Source organism: Idiotropiscis lumnitzeri, chromosome 3 (assembly GCF_059441095.1).
Source record: "Idiotropiscis lumnitzeri isolate Australia: NSW breed Sydney's pygmy pipehorse chromosome 3, RoL_Ilum_1.0, whole genome shotgun sequence".
NCBI lineage: Eukaryota > Metazoa > Chordata > Actinopteri > Syngnathiformes > Syngnathidae > Idiotropiscis > Idiotropiscis lumnitzeri.
Window position 1 is genome coordinate 29,597,731 of NC_142393.1, and position 16,234 is coordinate 29,613,964.

The window sequence follows — 16,234 nt, forward strand, 5'->3', positions numbered from 1 at the left end:
CTGTGCTGAAATGAGGGGAAAACGTTTGACGTCTTATTTTGGCTGTGAAAAGGTATGAGGTTAAGAGAAGAAGATTAATGAGTAATAGAGTATAAACTATATTTTTGTTTAAAGTTCCTCAGACGGAATTCAGAAAGGAAAGGGTTTCATTTTAGGGAAATAGACGATTAATACGATAATTCCCCCCTCTGTCTTTCTTATTCCTTTAAGAATTTGTGAAATACTTCCTTTCTCCTGTTTCTTTTCTCTTCGACCTAAGGTAGATAACGTTGCTCGTCAAGTCCATTTGCGACCTCCAGCACAGTAGGTGGCGGTATGCACCAATGAGATTTAATCCGCCCAATACTAAAAGAGGAAGAAGAAGGAAGAGGAGGACATTACGACGAGCCTTGAACTCAACGCAATAGCGTCAGCGCTTCACGCGTACTTTGTTTATAGGAAGGGGAGGCCGCTACCAGAAGTGCGTTTGGAAAATATTTGGACGATAATTATGTTAGATTTTGTATCGATACCTCCTCTCTTACACGGAGCCATGAACAAATGAATTCGCGGGCTATTAAATTTAGATTCCAAAAAGGAGAACGAGTGCTGTGCTTCGAACCTGACCCAACCAAGGCTAAAGTCTTGTATGACGCAAAGGTAATAACAGACACCGTATGCACCAATTGAGTTATTCTTTATATAGTTAATTTTACAACATGGAATGTCGGGTTGAAACCTCAAGGATGAAGCACCACTTGTGTCCTGATGCTCTTAGCTGAGTTACTGGCTAACACCCAACATAACACGCATCCAGGATCATGATGTTGGCGCCTTTCCACCTCAAACACTACGAACGTTTTCATGGGAATTGATTGGAAGTGCTGTAGTTCACATGACCGGAATCCATTTGAACGTAGAGCATTTGCTGACATTGCAACAGTCTGACTGCTAAACCCAGCTTGGTGTTCTCTGTCAAAATCCCCGACTCTCGTAAACCGGAGTGATCAGATGCGCGTCATTTTGCGACAAGGAAAACTACAGCGATTTTGCAACTCCGAACGATCCCTGACAAAAAAATGCTACGTTTGCTTACACTAGCAAGCCTTCCGTGCTCAGTGAGATACATCGGGCTTGAGAGAGGAATCTGGTCCAATTAGATGGGAAGCTGGATGAAGCCTGGTACAGTCTTGGACGAAGCATGTTGGAGTCTTCTCCTTGAGACTGGGTTCCTTTCTTATTTATGTGTCTCTTTGTGCATCAAATGAAGTCCCAATAAAGTAAGTTAAAGTAGTTGTGACAAATATTTAGAAAAGTTCAAGGGATTTGAATACTTTTGCAAGCCACTGTATCTACACAGTTTCAAATGCCAAAAGCCCATCCTCATTGTGGAGTGAGGTCAAGGTTTCTCCAAACACAGTTTTGCTAAATTAATTTTGTCTTTACAGGTCCTTGACATAGTGATAGGCAAGGATGAACATGGAAGGCGAATCCCAAAGTACTTGATTCACTTTAATGGTTGGAGCAGAAGGTAATCATATTGCACATTGAACATTTGTACCCTTAATTGTAGCACAACTAATTATGTAATCTCCATGAAAATGTGTGTTTGTGTTTAGCTGGGATCGTTGGGCTGCAGAGGATCATGTCCTAAGGGACACTAAGGAAAGCCGCAAATTGCAACGTAAACTGGCGCGTGAAGCTCTTGGTCGCATGTAAGTTTGGGAACTTCTCTTTTTTTCCCCCTTGCGGGCATATAGCATAGTTGATCCATTTGACTTGAAGAGTTGTTGAGAACATGCTCAAAGTCTTGTTTCCTGGTGGTAGGAAGAAAAAGGGATGGGCAAAGAGGCGACATCCTTCTGGTACTAAACCCTCGCTGAAGACACTACCGAAGGAGGACGACAGTGATGACACGTGTGAGAAGTCACACTTTGCTCCCATTTACTTGCACGCAGTCTCTCACTGCAATCATATTGATCACGTCTTGTCTTTCTGTCCCCAGGCTTGATTTCATCTTCTGGCAGCAGTGAGGGTGACGGTTCTGAAGCAGAATCTTCGAATAGTGGCGACACTACCTTCTCTGCGGACATCAACAAAATGGTCAATAACGAAGTTGGTGGTGGAACAATACAAGACCTTCATTGGTTTTAGATGCACTGATTAGCAAACATTTGTGTCTATGATTGTTGCCCAGAGAACGTCCTTTTAGTCACCTGAGACAAATGTATTTTTTTTTCACAGAAAGTTGAACCTGATATCAATATCAAGAAGGAAAGTGAGGAGAGAATTGTACACGTTGACATCAATATTCCAGATATCCTCAAGAAAAAATTGGAAGATGACTGCTTTTACATCAATAAGAGGAAAAAGGTATTTTGATAAACTGCACTTAAATGCTAATTTAATTCTGTTTTGATTTGAAATGTAATTTGAAATCAACTCAAATAATGATTAACTTGATAATTCACTTTTTACATGGAAAAATCCTGACATGGAAAATAATTACATTTTTGTCTTGGTTGTCAAAAATGGTATTGCCCAAGAGTTGAGTTCACAATGTTAACGTGCATTAAAAACACTTTTTCCTTTGTAGTTGGTGTTGGTTCCTTGTCAGACAAATGTTGTGCAAATCTTGGAGTCTTACGTGAAGCACTTTGCTATCAACAAGGCTTTCATGGCAAATGAGCGGTACAGGCGGCAGCAACAGCAGAATACGACACAGAGCAGCAGCCTGCAGCCAATCCCTCCAGAGAAGAAGTATGCTCAGAAAGAGAACAAAAAAAACAAAAAAACGATTGTGTACTGTTTAACTTTACTGCCCTATAAATGCAGTGATGATTAGTGACTTCATTGTTTTAATTCTTTTTTTTATTTAAGTGAGGAACTGTGTAAGGAAATGGTTGATGGCCTGAGGATTACATTTGACTTCACCCTACCCATGATTCTCCTCTATCCATGTGAGCAAGCCCAGTTCAAAAAGGTCAGCTCGTCTCGGCTTCTCTTGGCCGTCAACGAAGGATCGCCTTGCCCCAGCAAGTAAGTGGAATTGGTTAAGAATTTCAATGAGGAGCTTCAAGGTTGCAGTCACATCATTTGTCTGTCCTTCAAGCACCCAGCGAGAGCGCAGTCCAAGCCCAGCGGGTCACAACCCCCCTACTCCTCAGTCAACGGACAGCCAGCCAGCCCTCAGTGACGTTTCCACAACGACGCCCACCCCAAAGCGCCGTCGCCATCCTGACATGGACTGTATTTCGTACCAGTCCCAGTCACTCAGGCGTTCCACCAGGAACACGCCTGGGGGAGAACGCCCAGCTGAAGGGAGCAGTGGCGGTAAATATATTTCATTGGTCTGAAGTAGTGTCTATTCCTGCACATTTTCTCTCAAATGATCACTTTTGGTTCCAAATGACACAGGTGGAGGCAGTTCCACAGCGTCGCCTCAACTCAAACGCCGCTTGATCGACAGCTCATTACAGTCAAAATTCATCCTCAACCTTGACAGAAGTAAGGGGACAACCTCTCACTATATTTATCAAGACAAATGGCACTCCTTTGGTTCATTAATTATAAACTTTTCCTCAATATTTTGGAAAACAAAGTTATTGCTTTTGTCTGTCGGATAATATAGTTGATTTTGTTTTTGGAGCAACATATTTTGCCCACTAGGTGGTGCAAGTCCACTTATTGCTGATCCAGCTGTTTTTGATGAACTCTGTGCTTACTTGAATTGTCACATCATTTACTAGATTTTAGGTGAGCTCCTCAAAAGTATGTTATCCTCTTTCTGCAGAAACTCCAGTACACAGTGGTTCATCCTCCCCATTGCCCTTGACTCCAAGCAAAGAACAAAGTGGACCTTTTCACGGCCTCGAGAGCAGGCGAAATAATGAGCTCAATGAGGTGACAAAGCAGTGTGTGATCTGGCTATTGTGTAAGATCAGGAACAGTATGCAGTTGACCCCCGGTCATTCACAGTTTGGCCTTGGCAAATTTACCCTTCACAACTGAAGTCGCAAAAGTCGCCTACTCACGATTTTATAATGTGGTAAAACAGTCAAACCATGACAGGATTCCTCCTTAAGTATGGAATTTCATTTCTAGTCCTGGTCAGTCACACCCTGGCTTGGTCCCTATCCTCAGTGAATAGCGGAGGTTCACTGTATTTGAATTATTTATTAAACCCACAGTTTGAGTCTTGAACTCAGCAACTATTTGATGCCAGGTCACATAAGACTTTCCCACCATCGTGTCCATCAGGTGCTGAGTTGGAAGCTGACACCTGATAACTATCCCTTAAATGACCAGCCTCCACCACCCTCCTACCTCTATGGAGTGCAGCACCTTCTGCGACTTTTTGGTTGGTTATTTTTTTTTTTCCATTTGTCCATTGACTCGATTCAATTTATTGCAGCAAACATATTCGTCTCTATGTTATTGTCACCCCTGCATCATGTTTGCCTTATTCCACCAGTGAAGCTTCCTGAGATCCTTGGAAAGATGCAGATCCCTGAAAGGAATCTAAGAGCCTTGGTCAAACATCTTGAGCTCTTCCTCAGGTAACAGATACATGTTCAGGATTCCCACACGTCTCAGAAAACCTGGAAAATCATGAAACTTTTCCAGTAAGAGAAACATGGAAAATTCGGGAGGGGGTAAGCAAAATGTCCTGGAAAAACTTGAGCTGTGTTGGAAAACTGTTTTTCTCCCTCTGCTTTCTTTCTGCCTTGTGGATTAACGCAAACAGGTTAAAGTGGAAGTCAAGTAAAAGAAATTAGCTTGACGATAATGTTTTATGCGAGCCCACTATTTATAACACGACATTCTGATCATTATTATGTTTGTGGACTATGAATTGAGCAGCAAAATCCCCCCATTTTTAGACATCTCAGGGTGTGGCCATTTAGCCATTTGACACAAATTAAAGTGTCTTTGCATAGCTCGAAAAGCTTTATTTGTACTTGTACTGGTTGTCCCTTCAACACTGACCACACCTCCACACCGTCTTTTCTATAGTACTGCAGGCCATGTCAGAATGGCAAATGCCCTAAGAACTTGGGTAACAACTAATCACATTGAGCTGGAGGGCCTTTCTGCTTCATCTCTCCTTCTACCTGGCACAACACCCAATGTGACACTACCACCCAAACAAATTGCATATTCCCTTAGCGTAGTTCTGTTGCCAAGTTTCTGACACAAGTAAGGGTTTAGTTTCTCCAAAGAAACACAGAAAGTAGTGATGTTCTGTTCAAGAGTGTTGCGATAGCTCTGGTTATCAAGGGTGAGGTTTATCTCCCTCGCTCTGCCATCTCTGTTGAGTGTAAGAGAGCTGCAGTGGCGGGCGTGCCGTCACTTTTGGCAGTATGCAAAAACTTTATTGGGAATACAGCTCTACTAAAATGTCTTTGTGCACAGAGAGCAGTGCTCGGACTTTTCATGCAGTTTTTAGCGAGTGTTACGCCTCAGGGTCAGTCAACCTGCCTGCGGCAGTGCCGTGGGTGCTATCTTGGGACTTGGCCTCTTTCCAGCCCATCAGCAGGTCATTAGTCTGTCAGCTGTATTGTATCGTCTTGATTTACTTAGCAATGAAAATCACATCCAAGTGAGGTTTCATATTATTGTTGTGAACAAGTCGCTCTTTTGGGGTGAGTGATAAGAATTGATTTTCAGTGATGAGAGGGCCATTAGGTTTTTTGAGCCAATTTGATGTAGTATTTGGTAACGAGGAAGCAATCGGATTAAATGTTCAAAATATAATTTGCAATTGTAGAAAATAACATGGCATCAAAGATTGCGGGTGGAATTTATTAGTGTATGTTGTAATAACTTGACTTGAACTGTAGCAGACGAAAAGAATAGGAACACTAGTGTTATTAAACTTAATTACTGTACTAATACTTTAATACCTGACCCAATCCACGTAACTCACAAGGAAAAAGGCTGGAGTTCACACAATCTGACTAGATTTTGGACCCCCTCTCAAATATAAGATATTAGGTCAAATGGGCCCGAAAGCTTTTCCACTCCACTGAAACATTACTATACATTGTCGATAACCGGGAATTGGGCAGGTTAAAACCTCCAATCTGTCATTTTCACATTCAAAATGTACGAGACTCTTGGTCCCAATCCTAACAACCAGAGAATCCAATAAGAAACTGGGGATTCTGGAAAGACTAATAATGTATAAAATTGAGTAGGAATAACCAAAGTCAAGGACAGAAACACCAAAAGTCAAGGAGAAGCATAAGGAAATGAGTGCACGAGTGGCTCGTAGGGAGGGACAGAGCATGTGTTAGCAGGAGGGAGATGAGTGGGTGTTACACAAGCGCAGGGAGTCTAATCTTTAAATCCTCCCGAGCGATCTTCAGTTGAGCCGCTCCCAAACCTAAGGGATTTGGTTCTCTGTCTCTAATCAAACCCATACAGTACTGACTTGTGCCACCATGTCGTGCTGTGGAGCAGAAGCCCATGCAAACCTCATATCCAGCACAAGATTGATCTCTCTGTCCTCGAGAGTCAAAACTATTTCCGGTCCCCAACTCAACAATAATAATCCTAATTTGACAAACAATGTTCCGATAAAACAAGCAAGTTATGCAAGGAATTGACCTGGATGTTTCTATTTTGCACACAAACTAAAGTCATGGTTTGTTTAAAAATAAATAAATACATTAAAAACATAGTACAACTTAAATCAAAGTTAGTTAAATGTGGCACATATTCAACTACTGGTAACACAAACACATATGACAAAGATTAATGTCCTTATAACTTGATTAATTAAATGCATTGCATTCTGGGATTGAAAAGGAGTTTTTTTTTTTTGAGCAATGTATTTACGGTTGAGCCCCGCTCTATTTGCGGAGGAATGGGATCATCTAGGCCCACGAATAGCCATGGCAAAAAAAAAATAGTTTATGCATTATCTATATTTTTTTCAATTAATTTGCTGATTAAACTAATCAGTGTTTTTTTTGTCTGCCAAGCGTCATCGTCCTCACATCTCATTTTCAGGATAGAGGGACTCAAATGTACCAAATTAAACCATTCCTTAATGGGTTATTAGTGGAATTAGTGGATCCGCTTGTTTAGGTGCATCATTTAAGTTTCTGTGGAGAACTTCATTATGGATGTTAATGATAGCGGTATTGATTGTTATTGCAATATTCAACATATACCTAAAAATGATATTGTTATTATCTAATGAAAGATTATATCCCATATATTTTTCTTAATTTAGGCAGGCAGGTGGGGGGCAAATTTGATCACAAAAATCAAGTGTAGCATTCAGACCTTCAATTTTTCTGTAGTTTCCCCGTTTTGAAACGAGGGTGAGAGGTGTTGCTGTTCTTGCCATTTGGTTGCCTTTCAGTTGTCATCAAAACGTTCTGTGTTTTCTTTCTGATGAGTATAATTTGTTTGCATTGAGATTAGGAGGACCGGTGGAGCTAAGATGAGATGGCAAGATTTAGAGGATTTGGCCGAGTAGTGGATACTAAGAAGATTCCGGATTAGTTTTCCCCGCGACTGATTAGATGGGAGGCAGAGGGGTCGGAGAAGGGTGGGTTCATGCTTATGTTGGTCGGTCATGTTCTGTCTGTATGGCCATAGAGGAGGGTTTATATTTGCTAAGTGCACCTCCATAGGAAGAAGGCATTGGACCCAACAGTTCTTTATAATGAGGCGGTTATTGATAACAATAGGAAATCAGAATCAGGTAGGACATTGCATGTGTCTGCTGTATGTCAGCTGACAACAGTACATATGACGATCTTCTCTTCTTTCATGTAGGTTTCTGGCTGAATTCCATGAGGATTTCTTTCCAGAGTCTGCTTATGTGTCAGCATCCGAGGCTCACAATAACATGAAGCAACCAAGGCCTGTTTACTGATCCCCTGTGCCCCTCTTGTTCTTGTGTTCACATTACCACACCTTCTCAGTTTAAGTTGGAGAAATAAAAAGTATGGAGTTACCTGCTATAAAAGAGCTACTGTGTTCTCAATTTTCTTGCCTGTGAAATAGAAACATATATTGGATGTCAACCCTGTAGGATTTCCTAATTTTATGCATGAATTGGACATAAAATGCCTTCTGATGTTCACGCAAATAAAGAGTCTTTGTAAATCAGTATCGCACAACTATTGTTTTCACTGAAAATAACGGAAAAATATTCACAGGACTAAGAGGATAGACTAAGAACCCTTGAATTTACTAACTGGCCTCCTTTGGAGGCAACAATCTCAACCGAACGTTTCTCGTAGTTGTAAATAAAGATGTGCGCAATGATAAGGATGAATTTTGGACCAGTGATCAAGATTTCTGCAATATCTGGTTTGAATGGCTCACTTGCGCCACACAACTCAACCCGTTTTAAGTCAGTACTTTGACTTAGTTTTGGGTCATTGTCCCGTTGCACCACATGCTCTTTTGAGCTTCACTTTTTGGACAGATGGCCTCAACGTCTTCTGCAAAATATACTGACAAACTTGTGAGATCATTTTTTCATTGACGACTGCAAGCAGTCCGTGATGGAGCAAAGCGCTCACATGTCATGATGCTCCCTCCAACATGCTTCAGAGTTGGGATAAGGTTTTGGTTTTGTGCATGTTCCTTCCAAACAATTAAACTGTGGTTTCATCTGTCCAAAAAACGTTTTAGCATTACAGTAGTGTTGTAGAACTTACAAGTCCTCTTTAAGAAACTTCAAATGTGTAGCATGTTTGTCTTTTCGAGACAGCAGTGACTTACTCCTTGGTGTTTTACCATAAACCCCTTTTTTTAAGTTTTGAGAGATGTTGAAATGAGTCACTGATTTGTGTTAATTATCAGCCATTATTTTTTCTTTTTCTTAACTGAGCATCCCACGCAGGACTGTCAGGTTTAAAACGCGCACAAGCAGTCCTTGGAGGAGAAGCAACTGTGCTGAACATTGTCCATTTTGTCTCACCGCGAAACAACGAACATTCAGATTTAAATACGCCTTTTCTAACCTTTTCCTGCTTTATACAGCACAAGTTAGTTTATAAAGTCCTGACCTCAATCTGATTGTACGCAGATCCAAATGTGACATGGGAAAACTTTCTGAGAGACTTTCTGGCCCTGACAATAAAGTTTCTTGTACTAGCCAGACACTTTCTTGTCCTGATGAGAATGTTTTCATTAGTCAAGTCAAGTCAAGTCAATTTTATTTGTATAGCCCTTAATCACAGACAGTCTCAAAGGGCTTTACATAGCCATTAGGATGGGATCGTTTCTGATTAAGGCGAGAAAGTAGTATGCGTGCATAGGAGACATTATATCTCCATTTTGGTTTGTTTTTCTTTGTGAAAATGACAGTGCAGGACTTAGTTAGGTTATAGTTACACCTAACGGGAAACTTTCTCGTCAGGACAAAAAAAGTTTTCTCGATTAAGGCGAGAAAGTAGTATGCGTGCATAGGAGACATTGTATCTCCATTTTGGTTTGTTTTTCTTTGTGAAAATGACAGTGCAGGACTTAGTTAGGTTATAGTTACACCTAACGGGAAACTTTCTCGTCAGGACAAAAAAAGTTTTCTCGTCCAGATGAGAAAGGTTTTGACCAAAAAGTTTCTCGTTAGGACGAGAAACATTTCTTTTTTTTCCGCATGTTACTTTAGGGGCTCCGTCTGATTGAGATGGCGTTGCATGAACTATTTCATGCATCTATTGTCCGAACCGCTTATCCCCACTTGGGTTGCAGGTGTGTAAGAGCCTATATCCCTGTCTGGGTGAGAATCAGGGTACATCCTGGATGACCAATCGCAGTGGCATTTGCTGATTCTGCAACAGTTTTAAAGAGAAGAATAGTCCTTAGTTGAAGTTGTTGCTGCCAAAGGAGGCTCAACTATTAAATGCAATAGTTCACTTTTTCCTTCCTGTCCTGTATTTGCACCCATCCTGATTTCAGAATGATTTATTTTTTTGGTAGCATAGTTATCACACATACTAAGCTTGCTGCCTTGTCACCATTTTTGAAAAAAAAAAACTTTCAGTCTTTTTCTGAGCTTTGATTCATGTCACAATAGGCTAGCTCGCAGGATTTGGGCCACAGGTCACATACAGTACACACACTTGCCGTTCACGTTTTTAAACAAAAGTCCCTTCCTTGCTCTAATAAAATAATTGCTCCTACTTTTTTTTCTCTTACATTCAAATGTACTCTCTTCTTCCAGTGTTGTTAGCGTACCCGGCTAACATCCTGACACAAGGCCAGCCAGAACATTGAATGGTTGGAACTTGGTCCTCAAATGTTTGATTGACAGCTAGTTGACAAATAAACATTCAATCTTGGTAGGTGGCGAGACACCTGTGATTTTGATTGGATGGGAATTGAGATGAACTTTACCAAGTGTATTTTTCACTCCTTGGCTAGCTCCAGCAGAAATGGCCTGGCAAGCTACCAATAGCTTGCGAACAATGTGTTGGAGACACTAAAATTAAAGTTTAGAAACGGCTGAGGAAATGTAGTTAGTGATCATGAAAGTGGCTTCACGAAGCTATTGATGTCAAAAACTACTGAGAAATGTGGCTAGCTACTTGTACTTGTAACGTTGCAACTGCGATCACTTGACAAGTTATTAGATTCAGGGTGGAATTACTTTTTCACAAAGGTCCAGATAGGTTTCATTTTCTTATAATCATTTAGAAACTGCACTTCATAATTTAGCTTGGGTTGTCTGTTTGAGACATTAAAATTGATTTTGACTATCTGCAATGATTGAGCAGATATGATAGTTGTACAAAACTTAGGAAGGAGGCAGATGTCGTTTCACAGCCCTTTATGTTGTGTATGTCACAGAGTACTGCATCTTTACCTTTTTGTAACAACCAAACAAACAATAAGACAATCAGTGTTGCTCTTGGAGCATAGTTTCCCATTTCATGTAGCTAGGTCTCATTGTCTTTAAGATCTTTTCAGTCCGCAAAACTCCTCCATGCTGCAAACCTGTCCTCCTCTTTTCGGAATCCTAATGGACTTCCGCGGTGAGCCCCAATCTTATTTGTATTGGATCAGATACTTGTAATGAACCGCTTCTCATTGCAACTCAAGACGGCACTCTCTTGCCTGATGCTATCATGTAGCCGCGGAAGCCACCAGCCAAAGCCTCTTGATGCACGGCCAATCGATTTCTCACACACAAACCGACTCGATCATTTACCACATGATTTAATTGTACAGGCTGTTATGAGATGGGAGGTATCACCTTCTATGTGCTGATGCTTCCACCTTCCTCCTAACAGTGCCTGCTTTGTTTGCTACAGCCACACTCCGATGGCCCTCCCTCTCTTTGTCTGGAGGGTTCTTACTTGCCTCCTCAGTCCTTGTTCTTGTAGATCTTGACAAGAGACCAGAGACTGCTCTGAAGTGTTTCTCCTGCTATTCATTGACTTTTAATCACGTTCCCAGATGTATCCATGCTGGTTCTTACCTTCATCCTTTTCAGCCTACATGCAGTTTCATACTGTGGAACTAGGAAATGCCTCGGAAGAAGAGCGATCTCGTCCCAGCCCTTCTGGCTCCTCTGACTCTTCTTGGACGTCTTTCGGCCTCAGCACTGACTTGACGTCACTTGGCTCAGAATTCACCCCTGTAAATGATTCCGCTTTCTATAAATGGTTTGAAGTCCAGAGGTCTTCCATCAAGGTACCCCGTGAACAGCAAACCAAAGCCAATGAATGGAGGGAAACCTCTTTTCTGGGAAATGATGAGTGAGTATAACACTGCATTTTCTGGAGCTTTGAACTCCCTCCAAAAATGATGCATTTTCTGGAAACCATGTAAAAGTTATTTAGGAGTTTAACTTAAACAGAAACCCGACAGATGCAGCGCTATGTGAGCTGGTGTACTAAATTATAGGAATCTGTATTTATTGGTTTAGAATCAGAATCAGAAATCCCTTTATTGTCATTGTACTCAAGTGTGCAACGAGATTAGAGAGCTCCCCTCTCCAGTGCAATACAACAAGAATTCAGATAAATATATAAATTAGATAAATAAGAGAATAGTTAGTGCAATGGAAAATAATACTGAATAGGGTATATGAAAACACATCACGTTGCTGTTCTGCAAGGTACGGGTGGTCGTGTGTGTGTGTGTGAGTTTAGAATGGAGATGGCTCTTGGGAAGAAACTGTTTCTCAGTCTATTGGTCCTTGATTTGATGCACCTGTAGCGCCTGCCAGAGGGCATCAGGTCGAACAGGTGTGAGTTTGGGTGGGTATTGTCTTTGACGATGTTGAGAGCCCTTCTGAGGCACCGGGCGGTGTAGATGTCCGACAGTGAGGGGAGAGGGCAGCCAATAATCCTTTGCGCTGTTTTGACTGTCCTCTGGAGCCTCACTCTGTCCGCCTCAGTGCAGCCGCTGTACCAGGTGGAGACACAGTACGTCAGCAGGCTCTCGATGGACGAGTGGTAGAAGGCCAGCAGCAGCTTCCTGTCCAGGTTGAATTTCCTGAGGACTCTCAGGAAGTGCAGACGCTGGTGGACCTTCTTTACCACTGCTGTGGTGTTGTGAGTCCAAGAAAGGTCATCAGAGATCTGTACTCCCAGGAACTTGAACGTGTGGACCCTCTCCACACGCACGCCTTCGATGCAGAGGGGGGGGGGCGGCACCGTCTTGTTCCTCCTGAAGTCGATGACGATCTCCTTTGTTTTTGCAATGTTGAGTTGCAGTCTGTTGTCCTCGCACCAAGCCGTCAGTCTCTGGACCTCCTCTCTGTAGGCTGTCTCGTCACCTTCCGAGATCAGACCGACCACTGTCGTGTCGTCAGCAAACTTGACGATGGTGTTGTTACCGTGGGCCGGGCGGCAGTCGTAGGTGTAGAGGGCGTATAGGAGAGGGCTCAGCACGCTTCCTTGAGGGGAACCGGTGCTCAGCGTACGGGTGGAGGACATGTAGGGGCCGAGCAACACAGTCTGGGGTCTGTTGGTCAGAAAGTCCTTAATCCAGATGCGTGTGAGGGCAGGGAGGCCGAGAATGTCCAGTTTGGCGACGAGGATGTCCGGCATGATTGTGTTGAATGCCGAGCTGTAGTCCACAAAGAGCATCCTTGCATAGCTCTGCTGTTGTTCCAGGTGGCCCAGCACAACATGCAGAGCAGTGTCGATGGCGTCCTCAGTGGATCTGTTAGCCCGGTATGCAAACTGGTAGGGGTCCAGAGTGGGAGGAAGGCAGTCCCTGATGTGCTGGAGAACCAGCCTCTCGAAGCACTTCATGATGACTGGTGTGAGAGCAACAGGACGGTAGTCATTCAGGTGGACGGCGGGTGACTTTTTGGGGACAATAATTTCTTCAACGAGCACCATCTGAGCACCTTTGCTGGCTGATAGAGAGAGAGAGTAGGAGCTCTGCTGCGTTTTGCTGAGTGTAAGAGATGGGATGAAAGAGGAGATGGGTCAGTTTCTCCCTAAATGACAACCTGTAATGTTTTCTGTCATCTTAAATATCAAACACTATCCTCACATTATTATTCATTCATTCATATTTGGAGTTTGAATGTGCTCTGTGATTGAATGGCGACCAATCCAGGGTGTACCCTCTGCCTTTCAACCCTAAAGATGACAACCAGTATAGAAAATGGATGGATGGACAGCAGGAGGTTGGTAATGGTGAGGGAAATTGTCCATTAAAGGTTTTGGTCATTTTAGTTAAATATCAATGTATGAAGAGCCTGCTGTTTTTCCCTGTCCCCAGCATTTTTCTAACTGCCCCACCTCCAAACCTCTGTGACTGTTGCACATCTACTAACCTTGTTGTGTGTGTGTGTGTTTTATTATTTTTTTTTTGCATTCATCACCCCACCCCCACTGACCCACACATAAAGTAATTTCACTGCAGTTGTGGTTATTGTTGGAGCCTGCTCCTCTGCTGGTGGCAGCTTGAGGATTAGAGCATAGTTGAGCACAGACGCAGCAGGATGGCATACTGAGCCATGAGGTAAGATACCATGGAGTTTTTTTTTTTAGTTGATAATTCAATAAATAGTGTGTGTATTTGTTTTCCTGTGGGTGTTTGATATATTTTTTGTTAGTCAAATAGACCCTCTATTTGGACTTGGTTGTTGTCTTCTTTGGCCTGGCTCTGTGGCATGGACGTCGACTATGCCATGGGTCAGGCTGCAGTGCAAAGTTTATGAAACAAAGCCGGATGATTCTGAAGCCTTTAAAGCCCATCAAAAAGGAATTTCAATCCACTCCAGTTATTGGCCTAATCGAAATTTGAAAAATATTTTTTCCAATTGCATTACTTTCTGCTACTTTTCTTCTCAAATGGAGCAGAAGCCTTTGTGACCTTTAAATCACCCACTTCAAGTACCTCTTAATTTCTTTTCTAAATCTTTTAACCTGCCCTCTCGGCTTTGGATTCTATGTGAATACTGCATTCTTCGGTTTAATGTACACGCTCAATGTTGTATAAGCTGGCAACATTCTCAGCTCCGACCCCTGGCATCAAATGTTTTTTTCTGGATTCTTCTTGGACCACTGGTTGCGTGTGCACATACAGATTTCATCGAAAAAGGTCATAAATTGCACTTCAACATTCAGTAGACTCTTTACCAAAAATCCAAGGTGCAACATAGGCACACAAAACAGATCTGAGCAGACAGGGAGCAAATCCCGAAATGAGGGTTTAATGAATTTAGAGAAGCCGCTGATGGCCGAGTGGTCTAAGGCGCCGCGTTCCGGACCCAGTCTCCCCAGGAGGCCTGGGTTCGAATCTCGTGGCTGCCAGGATGGCCGAGTGGTCTAAGGCGCCGCGTTCAGGACCCAGTCTCCCCAGGAGGCCTGGGTTCGAATCTCGAATTTCCCCATTGTGGGACTAATAAAGGCATTATTATTATTATTATTATGAATGGTTGGTTCGTGAGACTTTCGTGGAGGCAGTGTGGGTTTCAATCGCCTCTCAGTGGCAGAGGCAATGCGAGTGTGATGGGTTAACGTACTCTATGTGAGCCCTGTGAACGACTAGCACCCAGTCCAGGGCATGCACGGCAATATAAGTGGATGCTATAGCCCAGTCAGAAATCTGTCTAGCTCTTATTCAACCCTCCAACTATATATTAATTTTTTTATTTATTACAGTTTAAAATCATTAAACAGCATACAGGAAGTGACTCTGTTCCTATGCTGTTCCTGTTCTTGTGCTGCTGCTGTATCCCATGTGTGTTTCTCCGACCTAACCTGGACGGCAGCTGAGGGCAGCCATCTTGCGTTGCCTGTTATTGACCACTTGTGGGTTTTTTTGTTTTACTGAAAACATTGTTATCAGTTTTTTTTTTAATGCCAGGATCCCTGTATGGAGTCGCAGAGACTTAACTTCATTGGCTGCATTGACCATTCATGATGCAGCCGAATCTTTGAGTAGCATTCTGAGATACGCATAAGAAGAAATGAATTGTGCATTTAGAGCTTCTTCCAGACTTGTTGGTACAACTGTACCACACATTTTGGCATTTTCACCATAGTGACAGAAAATAACGTGAAAAGGCCGTGGAAAAATTAATGTATTCAAGTTAGGAGATCTTAGTGAGTGACAACGTAAGATCGACGCAAGTGGCGTCACTTCTCCCTACAGTGAGTAAGAAGGCAATCGCAATCCAGGTCATTAGGAATACGTCAGTGGTGTGTTGAGGGGGCGATGGGAGTCTTTTACTTACTTGTGCGTTAGGTTAGAAATAGTACATGGAAAGTATTTGGAAAAAACGTTCAGACATATTTGCAAAGTATGTCTGAATATCTGCGATTGGCTGGAAACCAGTTCAGGGTGTACTCCGCCTACTGCCCGAAGATAGCTGGGATAGGATCCAGCTCGCCCATGACCCTCGTGAGTAGAAGCGGTACAGACAATGTATGGATGGACGGATGTCTGAACGTTTTGATGATATGGAGGCTAATAGCTTAAAAAATCAATACACTGTGGTATTATGGGAAAAATGCCAAATGGATATCATGCACTGCAGACATAATAATAAAATACCTCTCGGCTTGCCCGTAATGTAGCCAAGAAAAAAATAATCATGCAGAAGAAAAAGCAGCTGGAGTAATATTTAGTGTATCTATAATGAACTACCATTAACGAATCATAGTGAAAGTTGTTCATGCTGTTTCTGTAATGCTTTTAAGCTACATCACTGGAACCAGAAAATGATGCAGTTTGTGGGCTTTTGTGACAAGGTAGCTATCGCCCTCCATTCAATCAGTTCCCTTTTGTCGCCTTGAAGTCCTTGGAGGGG

General features: G+C 42.5%; 2 protein-coding genes across 3 annotated transcripts in view; both read left to right on the plus strand.

Moving 5' to 3' along the window:
• The first annotated feature begins 343 nt into the window (after positions 1–343).
• On the plus strand, positions 344–8,109 carry LOC148340755 (MSL complex subunit 3-like). 2 transcript variants are annotated; one of them, XM_088291574.1, is made up of 14 exons: positions 344–639; positions 1,428–1,510; positions 1,599–1,694; positions 1,807–1,898; positions 1,985–2,094; positions 2,224–2,352; positions 2,576–2,739; positions 2,860–3,018; positions 3,092–3,312; positions 3,397–3,486; positions 3,773–3,882; positions 4,240–4,339; positions 4,454–4,538; positions 7,774–8,109. In XM_088291574.1, exons 1-14 carry the CDS (start codon positions 541–543, stop codon positions 7,871–7,873), a joined length of 1,638 nt encoding a protein of 545 aa, XP_088147700.1. In that variant the 5' UTR covers positions 344–540; the 3' UTR covers positions 7,874–8,109. The 2 variants fall into 2 exon arrangements, with proteins under 2 accessions (XP_088147700.1, XP_088147701.1); XM_088291575.1 differs by having other exon boundaries at positions 346–639; positions 1,985–2,082.
• Positions 8,110–13,856: 5,747 nt separating this feature from the next.
• LOC148340756 (FERM and PDZ domain-containing protein 4-like) overlaps positions 13,857–16,234 on the plus strand; it is a 46,563-nt gene continuing 44,185 nt past the window's right edge. The window contains exon 1 of the mRNA XM_088289167.1: positions 13,857–13,938. Coding sequence (XP_088145293.1) covers positions 13,934–13,938 — 5 coding nt within the window. The 5' untranslated portion in view covers positions 13,857–13,933. The remainder of the gene's footprint in view (positions 13,939–16,234) is intronic.

Coding starts and splice junctions, on each gene's coding strand:
- LOC148340755 (XM_088291574.1), top strand. CDS start 541: ATGAATTCGCGGGCTATTAAATTTAGATTCCAAAAAGGAGAACGAGTG. Junction 3,883..4,239: donor GAAATAATGAGCTCAATGAG/GTGACAAAGCAG, acceptor CGTGTCCATCAG/GTGCTGAGTTGGAAGCTGAC. Junction 4,539..7,773: donor CATCTTGAGCTCTTCCTCAG/GTAACAGATACA, acceptor TCTTTCATGTAG/GTTTCTGGCTGAATTCCATG.